The sequence below is a fragment of the Fukomys damarensis genome, unplaced genomic scaffold (assembly GCF_012274545.1).
Source record: "Fukomys damarensis isolate Sample0158 unplaced genomic scaffold, DMR_v1.0_HiC HiC_scaffold_27, whole genome shotgun sequence".
Lineage (NCBI taxonomy): Eukaryota > Metazoa > Chordata > Mammalia > Rodentia > Bathyergidae > Fukomys > Fukomys damarensis.
This window is the reverse complement of record NW_022900939.1, coordinates 26,241,603-26,260,789: the sequence shown is the minus strand read 5'-3', so window position 1 is coordinate 26,260,789 and position 19,187 is coordinate 26,241,603. Positions and strand designations below refer to the sequence as shown.

The window sequence follows — 19,187 nt, the reverse complement described above, 5'->3', positions numbered from 1 at the left end:
CAAAAAAAAAAAAAAAAAAAAAAAAACCTGCCAAGATATATACATAAGGATGTTCATCGTTGTAGTCAGTGGTATGCAAAGAAATAGATTTGATGCAGGAATATCTTATAATATTCACCAAAAAAATCAAATGCTTAAGAGTAAAAGAGAGCGGGCCACACACTAGAGACTTGGAAAAAACCAGGCAAGAGCCTGGATTCCATGGCAAAGTCCTGCACAAGTCCAGCCAAAGGCCTAGATCTCACAATGATGTCTCGTGCAAGTCTGTATCAAGGATCTACACCAGGAAGACCCAAAGGCCAGTGGCAGAAGCTAGAAAGTCTGGGCCAGCAGAGTGAAGGCTGAGGGATCTGCACTGGAGCCAGGAAGTGATGCTCAAGGTAAAGATTAGAACTCCCCCAAAGAGAACAGCAGCCAGCTATCCCCAGTGACAGAGAGGACTTGAGCTCCTCCTTCAGGGAGAACAGCCAAGTTCGTATCAGGAAAACCAGCCATAACAAAGCTTCTGGGAAATCAGCAGCATGCAATATTCCCTTCCTGTTCTCCTTTTAGACCATGCCTGCAACAATCCTCAGGTGGATCTTCCACACCCAGAACCATGCTGACTCCATCCAGCTGGGTGTTCCCATTTAAACTAACCATTAGTCAACCCACCACATTTATAGTAGCATCTTTTGCAACAAAATCTTCTTGCTTTACAATAGGAACTAAAAAGCAGGTCATATCAATTGAAAACATTTTTATTCAATCATTACTGAAATTACCTTTATTGGTGGTGGGATTGGCAGAAAAATCTGCCTCCTCTATATTATGAATTCTACCTAGAATCTCTAAAGTTTTATCATTTAAGATAGTAAGATTCTCAAATGAATTTACTATAATTAATTTTCATAAAGGCTGGACTATAATATTAACTTAGTCTCAATAAAAAGAATTATTCCATGAATTGGTATTTGAAATGAATAGTTTGTGTTTTTTTCTTTAGGAATTTATTCTTTGCACATCTATTTCACACATTATTTGATGATTTATTCACACCTCAAAAGTTTTTAAATGTATATAAGATGTATCATACCATACAAACACATACTTCAAACCTACCATTACTTAATGTGTAATGTTCCATTCATTTAAAAGAGCTTTTTTCAAGGTATTCCAACACTAATTTTTTAGGATTCTAATTCAGTCATTAGTGTAAGTATAAAAGAATTTATTTCGCTGGGCCCCGATCCACCATGGGAAGGAGAGCCATGCCTGCTCCTGACCCAGCTGCCATCACTCAAGCGCTGGGAAGGTAGCTACGCGGGTGCCCCTGAACCCCCATAAGTCCCCCCCACACTCTCAGACCTCCTGACTGTGCCAGTCTTTGGACCCACTCTGCAGAGGCAGAGGTGGTCATCAAGGGTATTTTTCTGAGTTCCCAACTTTGAACATCTTTAAAGAAAGGGCGTGGGAAACCTGTACTAGAACGTTGTGGAGTTCAACCATTCAGAAGGTAGGGGAACTCAATCTGGGCCTTGCAGCCCGAGGTCAGTCAGCGTCACGGGGTTCAGCCATCAGCTAACTGAGACCAGGGGTCTTGCATCCTCGCACTATCTGAGCCATTAAATGGTAAATACACTATATTGAAATTTTATTCACTGCAGACATGTTCTGGACTGCTTCTTGATTTCAATTTAATTCATATGATTTAAGGGTGATAGACTAGTGACTCCCACAGGTGGTCAGTGTCCAAGTTGGGCTTGATCTTAATGTGGTGCTGATTGTATCAGTAGGGATAAAGCATTGCGGTTGATTTGATGAGCTGTTTTCTCTGATGTTATGAAGATGAGAATGTCTGTGGGTCATTAGAGACACAGAAGCTAGGGCGCAACTATATCAGGAAGATTTGGGTGATAACCCAGAGATTAAACCAAGGACAGTCCGACAACAAAAATAAAAATGAGAAAACACTTAAGCAAGACACAAGGACAGACTTCCAGTTCACCAATGGCAAACAGTAGGGCAAATGAGGATGAAAAGGCCGATAGTGAACCAACAGGACACCCTGAACTCAAAGCACAGGAAGTAACAAAACAGATCAGTCAGGCTCTAGAAAAATTCAAAACAGAAATAATTTCCCAGATAACCATAGAGATAGTGAGCAAAATGGAAGTCGCAATTCGAGACTCTAGAGCAGAAATTGACAAAAAAATAGATGAGCTCAGGACCATGATAGAAGCCATGAAGGCCCAGCATAAGAAAGAAATGGAAAAAATAAATGCTCAACATAGGAAAGAAATGGAATCCATAAAACAGATTCAAACAGATATCCAGGAGATTAAACACTCCATTGAAAGTGTACACAACAGAATAAAAGATTGCGAAGATAGACTCTCAGATATAGATGATAAGATTGCAGTCAGTGACTATGAAAAGAGAGGTCTCTTAAAAACAGTAAGGGATCATGAGAAATCAATCCAACAACTCCTAGATGATGCAAAGAAGAATAACATAAGACTGATAGGAATACATGAAGTAGCAGGAGAAAATACAAATGACTTAAAAAAGCTGTTCGCAGAATTAATGACAGAAAACTTCCCAAACAGAGGGGAAGAATTTGACATTCAGATAACTGAGGCATATATAGGACCCCAACTAGCTACAATCAAAAAAAAAATCTACACCTAGACATATAATAATCAAGATCCCAGAAACCCAACAGAAGAACAAAATACTACAAGCAGTAAGAGAAAAGAAACAAATCACATACAAAGGAAAGCTCATCAGAATCAAAGCAGACTTTTCAACACAAACCCTTAGGGCAAGGAGAGCCTGGAATGAGATATTTCAAGTACTAAAAGAGAACAACCTCCAACCTAGACTGATGTATCCTGCAAAACTCTCTTTCAAAATGGATGGGGAAATAAGATGCTTCCATGACAAAGAACACCTGAGAAACTACATGAATACCAAACCAGCACCACAAACAATTCTAAACAAGATCCTAGAAAAAGACAAGGAAGGCAACAACACCATGAGGCCCAACAGAGCAAATCAAATAGGCAAGGCAAGAAATTAAAAGGAGAAGGTGAAAAAGTAAAAAGAGTCAACAAAAGGCCAATAACATGTCAATAATAAGTCAGTACATATCAGTTATAACCAGCAATGTCAATGGCCTCAACTCACCAATCAAGAGAAATAGACTGGCAAAATGGAATAAGAAGCAAAATCCAACAATATGTTGTATACAAGAAACACACCTAGTGCAAAAAGAAGCCCATAGACTGAAAGTGAAAAGATAGAAAACAATTCTCCATGTGACAGGAGCCCAGAAAAAAACAGGGGTAGCAATCTTATTTGCAGACAAAGTAAATTTCAAACCAAAACTGAATCTAGTATTATTGATGTAGGACAGTACTGTATCATACCTCTATGAATGTAAAATATCTTGTACCTGCTTTATGATACATAGTAGGGACCGTGCTTTATCAGAGCTACATTTAATGATATTACTCTAGAATGTTCTCTTTCCAGATGATGATTAAGAGGCTAATAGAAAAAATGGTGCCAGGTACCACAACAGCAATAGAAATTTGCCATTGTCTGGATATTATTCTTTTCTTTGTTTTTTTGTTTTTTTTTAATGGAATGTCTGAATGTCTGTAATTACGTTCAGATGACTGCAGAATCTGGAAAAGCTGTTGCTGCTATTGATGCATAACATACTATTATTAGTCTTTTATATATACACACATATATATATATAAATTGAATTTTGGGAAACTTTAACAGTGGTGCCAACTTTGGAAAAAGTCATCCCAATTTACTGTGTTAAGTTAGCATTGTACAGAAATGGACAGCCATATTGGTCTAGAAATGTTAATTTATTTTTATTTTTATTTTTTTTTTCCATGTGTACGGGGTAAAACATTGTACTAAATATGTAAGGTCATATCTATGTGGGTTTGATTACAGAAACTAATAAAGTATTCTCTAAATAATGAAAAAAAGAATAAGATAAGACTATAAGAGCAAGAAGCAATTTAAATATGTTCGGGGACCATTTTCATCTCCAGAATTAAGGATTATTTTGATGTTACATCATTGCCTTTTCTCTTACTTTCCTTTTTAGTTTTATGTTAGGATTCCCTCTTTTCAATATTCATACAGCGATTTCTTTAACTGAAATACCGAATAGTTTCTTTGGTGTGAAAAACTATAATAGTACACAGGATCCTAATGAGATAATTAATAATGTGAAATAGGAAGTAAAGGGCTAAAGGTGTAGGGAAAGTGGGAAGCGTAGGGGAAAGGTAATAAGGGAGAGGAAAAAATATGAGAAACTAAAAAAATGGAAATAAAGTGTTTTTAAATGGGGAAGGGAGGAGGGGATGAAGGGAGGGCAGGGACAAGGGGAAAAAATGAGAATCAAGACCTATTATGTAAAGGTACAGAATCCCAATGATGAATGTAACTGTATTGTATACCTAGATTGTAACAATAAACTCAATAAAAAAAAAAACTGCAGAAAAAAAAGAATTTATTTCTTTAGCTATTTTATAAACTGTCTTTTTTAAAGCACATTGCTTTCAATGATCAATTAAGAATTTCATCAAACAAAGTTATAATTTTTTTTAGATTTAGTTCAGGGAAATACTACAGTATGTCAATAGTGATCAATTATTAAGAAGTTTGAATTCCAGTTCGAGTGGCTAAAAGAACACATGTATGGATGCCAATGAAACCAAAGAAAAAATATAAAAATAAATCTGTAATAGTGCTAGAATGCTTGGCAGGGAACCAACATACCAGAACATGCAGGAGCAGTTGGGATGTGGCATACTTAGGAAACAGAGGAAGTGGATCCTATATGAATGGGAGAGAAACCCCCACTCCCACCCCTAAAGAATCTATTTTCTGAGAAAGAACCTAAAGCACGAACAACAAAACAAAGCAACTAAGGCACTTGAAGGACTGAATCAAGGAAAGGAAAGTCAAATAATTATAAGAATAGTTACAGCAGTCATCTGTCAAAGAAGCTAATTCTAACGTTAGTAACTAATTTCCCCTAAAGTATTGACTATGTTCTTCTAAAATGGAAGTTATTTGGAAGAACACTACAGTGAAAGTTAAGGCGGAGAAAATTTCTTAAATTTCAAAGATGAAGTCCTGAACATTTCAAAAACAATAAAAATTTCCTAAGGAGAAAAAAGTTAGTTTGGAAATGAAGTCTCATCTATAATATGGAGTGACAGAAGATAAAAAGATTTTGGTCAAGCTATAAGATAAAAGTTTTGAACTTAGGCAAATAAATTGTCCACCAAGCATGAGAGCAACATGCAAATACACAAAATTTATGAAATAAGGCAGGTTTGAAATCCCAGCACTGTGTAAGGCTGAGGCCCGAGGACTGCAAGTTCTAGTCCAACATGGGCAACTTAAACTGGCCAGAAAAAAAGAAAAAGAGAAAGAGAAAGAGAAGGAGAAAGAAAAAGAAAAGAAGGTTGGGGGTGGGGTAGCTCAATTTAGAGAAGAAAATGAAAATGCATGTGCAGCAATCCAATGACCTAAGCAGTAGTCTGCCATATTAATAAATATCTAGAAACTAATAGCCACCACTTAGAACAACTCTTGTTACTGTATAGGCTAAAGGTAACTTGTATTAATTTCATGATGTCTCAATAAATTTAGTATTAAAATATTTATCCAAATTTTTCGTAGGGCCAGGGATTTTAGCTCAGTGGTTCTGCCATCTGCCTCACAAGCACAAAGTTCTGAGTTCGATCCCTGGTACCAAAAAAACAAACAAAGAAAAAAAAAACCCAAATTTTTCTTTTCCTGAAGTGTATATATATTTTTTGGTGGACTCATTTGTAAGTATACATTCATGAAGCTAAAGTATGCATATGAATAGGACTCAAGCATGTAGATAGAGGCAAAGATAAGCACAGACCAAGTCTTTCTAATTTCAACTTCCCTGAATACAAAAAGAATGTTACATAATTTCAACAATTTAGTTTGCTAAGCAACTTTAAGTATAAATGAAAATATCTTTGTTACTAGTATCTGCACCTGTCTGCTATTCATTCTCACATCAATAAAATAAACATAAAAAAGACATAAATTAACTTTACATTACATCCATGGAAGCTTAACAAATTGATCAGAGTAAATCCAGTCTAGCAACAGAATCAAACTCCAAAAACAAGTTCAAGCTAAAATTCCATTTTGTCATTGTGGAGACAATTTAATTGATAGATAAAATTGGTAATCCTTCAAAAATTAGGACTATAATATATATATTTTAAGGTCATTAAACTCTTGTTTTAAAATTTTTACTATATTATGTAATATTTAAGTGCTTCTTTATACCTTTGCAATACTAGCTTCCTAAGTTGAGTATTTGTAGACACTTTACCTTTTTGGCTGCAAAAGAAGTGGGTTCTTTCTTCATACTTCTTAGTAAAAACTCTGGCATGTTATTTTCAATATCCTCATGAGTTCCTTTTTTATGCAAAACTGCAGCCAGAAATGAAATAACCTGTAGGGAAAAATCTTGTTCAATCACTGTGCATAATGTATCATGACATATAAAATTTCACTCTTGTAGGAGTACCCTATTAGTGACAAAGTATGTAAAAATAAATTTGTCAGGAATAAAAATATAACACAAAACATTACTGCTGATTTTAATTATTTGTATTAAGAAATAGTACATTATCTATGAACACATTAAAAAGAAAACCTTCCAATTGTCAGCTATCTAGTCAAATTCTTTCTTAATTCCATCAGTTGAACGATTACCTTATTTGTTTCCATCATGGAAATTATCTCTACATATTCTCTATTAAAATAAATGATAAACATTCTTTCCTTAAAGGAAGTAGTATTTGGCTCATAAATTTGTACATTTTTGTTTATCTAGTAAATAAGGTGGAATTATAGAATGTTATTTTAATATAGTCTAGTATAATTAATCAATATGCCCACCATTTTAAATAAACAGCTGTTTCCCAAAAATCAAGTCAGAAAGATAGAAAAAAGAACATATAACCACATAATAAACAGCAAGAAATGCTGAACCAATTAGATGTTGGTTCAAATTTTAGCTCTGATAGCTTGGCAGCTATATGAACTTGTGAAAAGTAATTAGTCTACCTGAATAACATCTGTAAAAATGGCAAAAACCATATTGGTAAGTATGGTTTACATGTATGGGATGTGATAATTTTATGTCAACAGATTACAGATTTTTGATGAAATGGAGAGACAGAACTTATCCAGACTAATATCAAAGGAAAAAGAAAATTTACTTACTCATATAACCATAAAAGAAAACTGAATACATAATTATAAGCTTTATACAAAGAAAATTAAAGGATAGATGCTTTTACCAACAAACTGTATCTAATGCTTCAGAAAAATATTACACCAATCTCAAACTCTTTCAGGGTTAAGAAAAAGGGGTAAATGTTCTAAGCTCTCTTAAGAGTTCAGTATAACATTGATAAAAATATTATAATTTCTTATATATAAGCAAAACAAAATATTAGCAAACAAAACAAATATATTTAAAAAATATATACCAAACCTAAAATGAGGTAATTCTACAAATACAAATTTGGTTTAATTTTCAAAATTAAGATAATAGGTAGGTATTAACTAGGTATCTTAGGCATTACACTTAGCATTTGTAGTTCTTAGTTTCCATATAGGACAACTTATTACAAGAAACTTATACTTTACATGAAATGGTACATTAAATTTAAGTACACTGTGAAAAAAACTGAGAATACAATGTACAATCTTAACACGAGAGCAGCTACTAAAAAAAAAGTATAGCTAAAAAGTCAACAAAAAATTAAAGGAAATTCTAAAATCCATCAACTGAAAAGACGGCAGGGAAGAGAAACAAGACAGGAAAAACAGAAAACACAAATTACCAAATGTCATGTCAAATTCAAACATAACAGAAATTGCATTAGATGTAAATAGACTGAATAGTCTCTCAGAGCTTGTAAGAGCAGATAAAAGAGCTATCTACAAGAGACACACTTTACATATAAAGATACTGATAGCCTGAAATAAAGAGTTGGGGAAAACTACTGCTTTAACATCAGATAAAGTAGATTTCAAAAAGTGGTGAGAAATAGAGGGAAACCGGTCAATTCTTCAAGAAGACATAGCAATTACAAAGGTTTAGGATCGTAATAACAAGAGTCTCAAAATACATGAAGGGAAAATTGATAAAAGAAAAAGAGAAACAGTTAAATTCACCATTGTAGTAGGAGATTTAAATTTCCCTCCCACAGTTCATAGTAAAGATACAGAAAATCCAAACACTATCAATCATCTTGAGCTGCTAATTGATACTGATAGAATGTTATAATATACTCAAAAACTGCAGAATACATATTCTTTTCAGATGTACACAGCACATTCAATTAGATGAATCATAAAGCAATCTTTTTTTTCTTGGTACCAGGGATCAAAATCAGGACCTTATGTGCCAGGCAAGCAAGGTGCCACTGAACTACATGCCCGGCCCTAACTTTTAGTGAATTTTGCAAAATCCTAAAATCTTACAGAATATATTCTTTAACTACTATAGAATTAGAAATCATAATGACAAAATACCAAGAAAAGCAACTAATGACAAATGAACCATATACTTGTAAATCCAAGGATCAATGAAATACTAAACAATACTTTGAATTATATAAAAATAAAAACATGGCAATTCAAAATTTGTGGGATAGAGATAAATCAGTGTTTGAAGAGAAATTTTAAAACACAGAACTATATGTATGAAATTATTCACCAACCTTCCATATTAAGGTAGAAAATGAAAGACAAAATGTATCCAATGTAAGCAAAAAAGAAATAATGGAGATTAATTGCAGAAATCAATGAAATACCAAATGACAACAGAAAAGTTAAGAAAGCCGATTGTTTGAAAAGATCCAAGTCATGCTAATAAAAAATAAAATAGAACATAAAATGTCTACATTAAGAATGCAGAGAAGTATTATTCAGATCCTACAAACATTAAAAGAAAAATTAAGAAATGTGAATAACTTTGTGCTAACAATTTGAGCCTTGAACAAAATGGAAACACTGAAAAATATAACTGACTGAAACTGATACCACAAGAAAAAGAAAATCTGAATAGACTCGTATTTGTTAATTTAATTTACTAGTTTTCTTCCCTCAAAGAAAGCCTGAGCAACTTAAATACTTAGTGAGAACCTGTCTCAGAAAATAAAAAGAGCTAGGGGTGTAGCTTCTTCCTTTGAACAAAACTCCAGGAACAAATGGTTTTACTACTAAATCCTACCAAATACCTAAGGATAAGAGAACACAAAGCTTAAATAAACTCTCTGAGGGAAAAAAGGAGCAAATACTTCCCAATTTATTTTGTAAAGACTGTATAACCCTGCTACCCAAACCAGACAAACATAAGAAAATTAGAGATCAATATATGGAATAAACATTCTTAAAATGCTTGCCAACTAAATCCAGGCACATATAAAAATGATATCTCATGGCCAAAGTTTTCTCTGTATCAGGAGTAAAATCCTGCTTTAGCATTCAAAACTCGGTCAATACAAGTGATAATGACTCATCTAATGTAGTAATATATTGACAGATTAAAGGAGAAAACCCAGTAATTATTTTAATAGAGGTAGAAAAACTATTTGATAACACTTAAGGCAAATTCACTGTTTTAAAAATCTCAGAAATTAGAACTAGAAGGAAATGATGAATCTGGTAAAAGAAACTATGAAAAACCTAGTTAATATTGTACTTAATATCAAAATATTGAGTGCTTTCCCCTAAGATTGGGGCTCTACCTAAATAGTAAAATAAGAAATAAAATGTGTAAAGGCTAATGAAAAGTAAAATTTGTATTTGTAAATAGCATTTTTTTCCAGTACTAGGGTTTGAACTCAGGGCTTATGCACTGAGCTACACCCCTAGCTCTTTTTATTTTCTGAGACAGGGTCTCACTAAATATTTAAGTTATCCAGGCTGGGCTTAAACTTAAGATCCTCCTGCTTTGCATTCCAGAATGCTGAGTTTACAGGTGTGAGCCACCATGCCCAGCTGGCACAACTGTTTATACTGAAAATTGTAAGGCGCCTACAAAGTAACCACTAGAATTTTGTAAAGTGTCCAGTAAAGTAAGAAGCTATCTGGTCAATATACAAAAATATAAATTTTATTTTTATATGCCATGAGCAAAAAATAGGAGAATTAAATGAAAACAATCCACAGGCAATAGCGCTGAAATTATAATTATGAAGTTTACAAAATAAGGCACACATAAAAGTATAAAATATTTCTTAAGAGAAATTAAAGACCTAAATCCATGGAGCAATATAACATATTCATAGATTATTAAATTGTCAATCATCCCCAACCTGATCTATAAATTCCTAATTACAGTAATCAATAATTCAATCTGTTCATGTATGTAAGATGATATACCATTTTAATTCTAACTGCATTTTTCAGATTCCCTGAAACAGATGTGATTTTATCTTTTATTTAAAAATCTCAGATCTTTGAGACATTTCACAGAACTATGAAATTCTATGCAATGAATTCTAAATGTGAAATTCTATGAAATTTGAAATTGAGAAGCATTTCACAGAAAGTAGCTAAATTTACTGGCTCTAATTATGAGTTGGCTTTACTTAGTTCACCAAATATGTTAAGATTTTTTTTTTTTTTTAATTTGCACGGGTCAGGGTTGTAAATGGCACTCATCACTCCCAGCCTTATTTCTGCTAGCCAAACCCTGTCACAAGCCCTGTGACATGCAAGGAGATCCAGGAAAAAGTCTCTGTCACTGGTTCTAAACTTTAAGGCAAAATAAATAGGTATTTTTGGTGCAAGTCCACCCATCTCCATCACACTCTACTGATACAGAAGTCTATCAAAATCTTAACTGACACAAGACAAGTGACAAATTTATAATGAAGATTTACAAAACTAATCTGCAAAGAATAAAAACAATGCAATTTACTGTAGAATAGTTCCAAAATTATTTACAGATGAAAGAACAAAAGTAATTAAGTCAGTTACCTCTAAAATAGTAAAGAAACCAAAAACTGCATTTCAGAAACAGAGTACTGCTCTGGGAAAACTTTGGTTTTTAGAGACATTCTTTTTAAATACTGTCAAGCAAACATTTTTACAGGTTATCCTTCCTCACATACAGTCAGCTCAAGACAAGCAGAATAACTGTGAGGCTGGGAAACAGCATAACAAAGCTTCTCTCAGACCAAAATAAGAAGGCATGGCAAAAAGTTCTTTTAGGAAAAAGTACACACATTCCTTATTTTTCATCTCCCTGGGAGAAAAAAAACATGTGTATATAGAGAGCTTCGGAAAAGTATAAAAGTGTCATGACTTTTGTTTGCTTCAAAGTTTTTATAAGAAATCCTAGAGCATTTTTCTCTTTACAAAACCCTATCTTAAAACATGCACTGCAAGCCTTAAGAAACACAATTTTATTTTAAAACCCTAGGACATTTTGTTTCTAGTTTAATGGGCTTGGGATTATGAGGGCTAATTAATTTCACACTAGATATGATATTTTTTCCATGAATTAAAAAAAAAATGCCATTCTTTTCTGTGTTACTTTCTGAGTGGACACCATTAAATGACCAAAAGAAATCTCAAATTTTAGCAGAGCTTTGAATCTGTAAGTACCACAGCACTAACCGATTGTACCACTAGAGAGAGCGCCCAGCTTTGAATCTAATAAAGATATCATCCAAAAAATGATACTGAAGATAATACAAGAATATCAGCAACTTTAACATTTCTATTAGGCTGGAGGTTTACTATATTTTTTTTTAAATGCAAACCTGAAGTAATGACATCTTTGGTAATGTAATATCTAAAATAGAGGGTGATCAAAAATATGGTGAATGCCAAGTGCAATCCAATGGGATCTTTAATACAAGATGGTGAGTATCCAACCTTAGTAACACTATATGAGAAATGTGAACTTGTTTAGCGCCGTCACTCAGTTGTGAGCTATGTTTGAGAGAAAGTGTGTTTTAAAGTGTGCCCTAAATCATGGGTCACAAATAATGCATTTCATTGGAGTTGTACAATTGTGCCACTTCAGAGTTCAGCTTTTTAAGAAATGTAATTTTGGAAGAAGAAACTTGGGTCTCTGGTTATGATCCTGAGCCCAGGGTTCAGAGTTCTCAATGGAAATCACCCTGTTCTCCTTGTATGAAAATAATATGTCAATCCAGATCCAATATGAAGGTGATGTGTTTTTAAATGATGATGGAATTGTGTGAGCTGAGTTTGTATCCCAAAACACTGGTGAATTCTGAATATTATAAGGGACTCTTAGAACATTTAAGAAATAATGTGCATAGAAAACAGGTTGAGAAGTTGTCAAATAGTTTTACTTTCTATCATGACAACATCCCACGTCATCATGGCTTCTGTTAAATAAAAAACATTACAGTGCATCCTCATCTACCTTCTTCACTGGATCTGGCACCATGCCACTTCTGGCTATTCCATAAAGTCAAAACAACCATGAGAGTTAAACATTTTGAACTGATGCAGGACATTCAGGCAGCTAAAACAATGCAAATAAAGATACAAAAGAAGACTTCCAGAACTACTGCAGCAAATGTAATTATGATGGGAAAAAGGGATAAGTGTTTTTCAACAGAGTAGTATTTTGAGGAGGATTAAAGGTAACATGTTTTATTGTACTAAAACAAAAATTTGAACATTCACCATATATTCTTATTATACGTGTATAAATATTCAAAAAGTCTTTATTATTTGCAAAATTCTATCACTGCTGCTCATTAAAAATAATCCTCTTTTTCATACAACAGATAGAGAAATAAATATGTAAGATATATTATTTGTATTTGCTTAATAGCAATCCTTAAGACTTTGTGTTTGTGAAAGCCAATTACCAAATAAAGATGATTAAATAGGGCTAAGGATTTAGCTCAGTGGTGCTGTGCCTGCCTCACAAGCCCAGGGTCCTGAGTTTGATCCTTGGTATTGGGAGAAAAAGATGAAAAAAAATGTAAAATAAAATGAAAACTTTTAATGTCCTAGTTGATACTCAAATTAGTCCTAAAGCTTAGGTGTTTTCAACCAAAGGACAAGGCCGGGCCTGGTAATTCCATCACTCAGGACGCTGAGGCAGCAGGATTGCCAGCAAGTTCCAGACCAGTCTGGGCTACACAGTGAGTTCAAAGCTGCCTAAACTACATAGTAAGACCCTGTCTCCAAAAAAAATCAGAGCAAAGGACAAAATATCAATTTCCCTGGGGAGCCTTCTTTGACAACTCCAGGCAGCCTGGCTCCTTCTTCTCAGTTCCACCTATCAGACTAGATGTTGGCTAGTGAACATGTGGAGGATAGTGAACATGTGTATTATAGTAGGTTATCATGTGCTACCACATTAGGTCCAGTATGGCTAGCAGAGGGCATGGCCCAGAACAGGTGCTTAATAAATGTCAATCATTTGAATGAATTATTAAAAGCTTTGAATATCATTTGCATTTTAAATTCTTTATTATAAAAAGGTCATCATACTATATATAACTATTTCACAGACTAAACACTCTCTTAAAGACACTTCCAAGAACTAAATCACCAGATTAATCAAATTCTTCTGTCCCCTCTGAAAAACAAAGCCTAAGCAAAGATTCTCTCTACCTTTACTAGGACTCAGAATTACTTGGTTTGAAGAATTTGTTAGAACACAGACTGATGAGCTCTACCTTACCTACCAGAATTTCTGATTCAGTATGTCTGCAGAGCAAAGAACTTATTATTCTAGCAAGTTCCCAGGTGACAATGATTGAGAACCACTGCTCCACAGTAATGCTCACTCTATCAATAGGCTATCTGATTACCAAAGGTCAGCTTCCCAAACCTACGTAATACAGTTGAAACTGTTTATTATAGTAAAGTAAATGTCCCATAGATGTCTAAAAGGCATTGCTTATTGAATGGCGTCTGAGAGTTCTATAAAATTCTGGGAAATCTTGGGAAAAATCTAGGACTTTGTACTAGGATTCCCTCCCAAGTATCTAATTTCTCAGTCCAATCAAAAGTGAAGATAGTAGGTAATGAATTATTGTGCCCATATTATAGGCACAAGTGAACATGAGAAATTTTGAAGGTGATATAGTATGTTCTTTATCTTGGTGATAATATGGGGTGATCATCTCCTGGGCTTATCCCTTGTAAAAACTTATCAAATTGTACACTGAAAACCTGTGCAGCTTACTTCAAATTCCTCAAAAAAAGCATACAAAGAACATACATACACACCCAACAAAACTAAGATTTAAAAAACTGACAAAGCAAATTCTGGCAAGTATAGGTAATAACTACAGTTGTCATACATTGTTAATGGGAGTAAGAAATGGTACAAAAACTTTGGAAAAAGGCTTGTCATTTTCTTATAATACCAACAGTTCAATGCCTAATACCAAGGAGTTTCATCCTTAATTTGTATCTAACCAAAATGAATACAAAAGATACTTCTTCAAGAAAGCTTGTAACACCTATTATTTACAACAGCTAAAAGCTTAAAACAGCTCCTGTCCATTAAAAGGAATTCTTCTATTGTTTTAAAAGTTTCACAATTAGATGTTGGAAGAAATCTATTTATTACATTTCACAAAATGAAAAACAATATGACTATAAGATAGTAGTTAACATATGACTTTATTTTGTGTATTTGTGTCCATAATGTTGCACATATGAATACATATATGTATGTGTGCATATATTTATGTATGTTGTATAGTCAACTATTCTTTCTTAACTAGAACCTTCTAATTCATTTAAAGTACACTAAAGTGGGTCAGGGATTTAGCTCAGTGGTGCTGCCACATGCCGTGCAAGTGCAAGGACCCGAGTTCAATCCTTGGTACCAAAAAAATAAATTAATTAATTTTAAAAGATAAAATACACTAAAATCTCTTCTAGTTTTTTGAAAAATCAAAAAGAAACTCCCTAAAAACCCCATACCTCTTCAGATACTGCTGGGTCATTTTTGTCCCCTTTCAAAGCCACATCTCTTTAAAGAGGCATATATATTTTTCCTGTCTATGCTTCAACCTACTCCACTGTGGCTGGTACCCCCACAACTAAAGCAAAATAGCTCTTGCTCAAGATACCAATAATTTCTATGTCACTATATCAAGTGAACATTTTTCAAACTTCATCCCTTGTAGAAAACATATTTACCTACTTTTAAATTTGAAATAAGAGAAGGAAGTTGCTATATAAAACAAGCTTTAGAAACAAACAAAAAGGAGCCAGGTACCTACAGTCCCAGAAATTTGGAAGGCAGAGGCAGGAAGATCACTTAAGCCCAGGAGTTTGAAATCAGCCTGGGGAATGTAGTGAAACTCTATCTCAAAAAGTCCAAGTGTGCAGTTTCATAGCATGGCCAAGTTAGAATATAAGAAGAAAACTTAAAAGATAAAATCAGAAAAAAAGGTAGGAAGAAAAGAAGATGAAACTATATAGTTAAAAGAGTAAATACTATTTCTTCTATTCCTTTACCATCTTCAAATTCTTATGAACTCATTAACTTCTGTTCACATTTCAACTGATTTTGTCATACTAGAGTAGATGCTTTACTTTAAAAGGGGCTCCCAAACAGCCTATTTATGCAGAAATTATTCTGAATTATAGCAATAACCTAAGAAGCAGATCCTCAAGGATCAGACAAATCCAGCTTAGTATCAAAATTAGCACAAAAACTATTTCCTAATCCTCAGAAGATGATCCCTCCAAGACTTTTACAACATATAAACAAGGCATATAACCTAACAGCTCAAAGCCTTTCAAAAATGATCTCAACATGTTAAGTAACACAAAATTGTGCAGTAAAATCATCCACTTTAAAAAATGGAAAGGATGGGCTGGGACTTAGTTCAGTGGTTGTGCTGCCTGCCTCACAAGCACAAGGAATCGAGTTCAATCCCTAGTACCCACATAAATAAATAAATGGAAAAGAAAGGGAATTTATTTGTAAACATGAGCTTCAGCATGAAAGATCAGCTTCAAATTTGAGACTAACAGTGCACAGAAAGTTGTGGGTGATAGCTCCCCAACACCAGGTCCCATTTTATAGCACCCTCCAGGTACTGAGTTTGAAGGTGAACCAGGATTGGCTAAAAAAAGTACAGTTAAGAACATTCTAACATATGTAAAAACAGTAAAGGTTTATATAAAAATAGCTACAGCAGAGCTCTAATTATTTATTTTTCTTTATTCTTCCACATATATTGGTCACAGATAGTCATTTCCTAAAAGTTTCTTTCTTTATTCTTACCACCTACTCTCCTGAGAAAAAAAGTTTATTCATTCCATGAATGATTATTTAACACCTCCCATGTATATAGCCTGAGACCACTTGCCTGGTGTTATGATTTGGATGTAAAATGTTCCTCAAAAAGACCATGTATTAACCTGCCTGCCTGCCTGAGATCATCCGGAGGGTGCATGACCTCCCGGACTGCGCGACACCAGACCCAGCAAGGACCCAAGGACCCTGGAGGGGGGTCTCTTCACCTGCCTGCCTGCCTGAGATCATCCGGCAGGTGCGCAACCTCCCGGACTGCACAACACCAGACCCAGTAAGGAAGGTAGCCACGCGGGCGCCCTTGAAACACCCCCATGACTCCCCCCGGCCCCGTTCTCAAACCTCCTGATTGGGCCAGTCCTTGGACCAACTCTGCAGAGGCATAGGCTCTCATGAAGGGTAGTTTTCTGAGCTCCCAACTTTAAACATCTTTAAAGAAAGGGCAGGGGAAACCTGTAATAGAACTGAGTGGAGATCAACCGTGAGGGTTGGGAAACTCAGGTTAGGCCTTGTAGATTGAGCTCAGTCTCAGTCGTGGGGAACTGCCATTGGCTAGCCGAGACCAGGGGATTCGGTTCTGCACATGGCTGTACATGAGGTATAATATGAGAAAAGAGACATAGTCTGAAAGAGACCCTTCAAATTCTTTTTGTTTTTCTCTTTTTTCCTTTCTTCATTCCACCCTAAAATTTCTTTCTTTTTTCTGTCCTCTCTCTCCAACTCAGTCTCTTGCTCCACCATATTATCCCTCATCTCCCTTTTTATTCCGGCTCCTGCCCTAACTCAGACTTCTTCTTTTATTATTTTTTCTTTTTTGGGGGGTTTCTCTTTGTGTTCTTTTCTCCAGTCATTTTACCTCACTCATGGCTCTGTACCTTCAAGGGAAGGCAAGCGCCTGTTATTGTTAAGGGGATTTATTCTTGTCCTTATTCCTGCACTCTCTCTATCCCCCCTGGAGTTAATAGCTTTGCAAAGATAGTAAGGTAATTCTACATCCTCTGGATTCACTTCAAACCTGCTCCAGTTCTTTCACTTATCTACTTCTCTCATCCTAACTCAGTCTAACCCCCCCATCCTACATGGTAAAGATGGTATATTGAAAAGCATATTCACTGCAAACATATTTTGGGCTGCTTCTTGATATTAATTTAATTCACATAGATTAAAGATGACACATAAATGACTACCACAAGTGGTCAGTTTGCAAGCTGTGCCTGATCCTATTGGGCTGCTGAATGTATCAATTGGGATAAAGGGTTGTGATCAATTTAAAGAGTTGTTTTCTCTGATATTATGAAAATGAGGATGTCTATGAGTCATTAGAAACTCAAAAGCTAAAACGCAACTATATCAGGAAGATTTAAGTAATACCCAGAAATTAAAGGACAACCCAACAACAAAAATAAAAATGAGAAAACACTTAAGCAAGACACAAAGACAGATTTCCAGTTCACCAATGGCAAACAGTAGGACAAATGAGGATGAAAAGTCTGACAGCGAACCAACAGGACACCCTGAACCCATAGCACAGGAGGTAACAAAACAGATCAATCAGCTTCTAGAAAAATTCAAATCAGAAATAATTTCCCAGTTAACCGAGGGATGATGAGCAAAATGGAAGTCATGATTCGAGACTCTAGAGCAGAAAATGACAAAAAAATAGATGAGCTCAAGACCATGATGGAAGCCATGAAGACTCAGCATAAGAAAGAAATGGAAACAATGAATGCCCAACAGAAGAAAGAAATGGAATCCATAAAACAGATTCAAACAGATATCCAGGAGATTAAAAACACTATTGAAAGTGTACGCAACAGAATAAAAGATTGCGAAGATAGAATTTCAGATATAGAAGATAGGATCGCAGTCAGTGACTGTGACAAAAGAGGTCTCTCAAAAACAGTAAAGGATCATGAGAAATCAATCCAACAACTTCTAGACGATGCAAAGAAAAATAACATAAGACTGATAGGAATTCATGAAAAAGCAGGAGAAAATGCAAATGACCTAAAAAAGCTCTTCACAGAATTAATGACAGAAAACTTCCCAAACAGAAGGGAAGAATGAGACATACAGATAAGTGAGGCATAAAGAACTCCAACTAGCCATGACCAAAAAAAATCTACATCTAGACATATAATAATCAAGATCCCAGAAATCCAACAGAAAAACAAAATACTACAAGCAGTAAGAGAAAAGAAACAAATCACATGCAAAGGAAAGCCCATTAGAATCACAGCAGACTTTTCAACAAGGAGAGCCTGGAGTGAGGTATTCCAAGTCCTAAAGCAAAAGAACCTCCAACCTAGACTGATGTATCCTGCAACACTCTCTTTCAAAATAGATGGGGAAATAAGATACTTCCACGACAAAGAGGACCTGAGAAATTTCATGAACACCAAACCAGCACTGCAAGGAATTCTAAACAATATCCTTGAAAAGGACAATGAAATTCACAATAACATGAGGCCTAACAGACCAAATCAAATAGGCAAGGCAAGAAACTAAAAGGAGACGGGAGAAAAAGTAGAGTCAACAAAAGGATAATAACATGACAAGAATAAGTCAAAATATATCAGTTATAACCATCAATGTTAATGGCCTCAATTCACCAATCAAGAGAAATAGATTGGCAGAATGGATTAAGAAGCAAAATCCAACAATATGTTGTATACAAGAAACACACCTAGTGCAAAAGGAAGCCCATAGACTGAAAGTGAAAGGTTGGAAAACAATTCTCCATGCGTCAGGAGCACAGAAAAAAGCAGGGGTAGCAATCTTATTCTCAGATAAAGTAAATTTCAAACCAAAA

General features: G+C 34.8%; 1 protein-coding gene across 2 annotated transcripts in view; it reads right to left on the bottom strand.

Moving 5' to 3' along the window:
- The window catches only part of Ercc6l2 (ERCC excision repair 6 like 2), a 139,809-nt gene that overhangs the window by 111,357 nt on the left and 9,265 nt on the right, over window positions 1–19,187 (bottom strand). For both annotated transcript variants that reach the window (XM_010636147.3, XM_010636146.2), the window contains exon 3: window positions 6,401–6,523. In XM_010636147.3, the coding sequence (XP_010634449.1) occupies window positions 6,401–6,523 (123 nt within the window). The remainder of the gene's footprint in view (window positions 1–6,400; window positions 6,524–19,187) is intronic.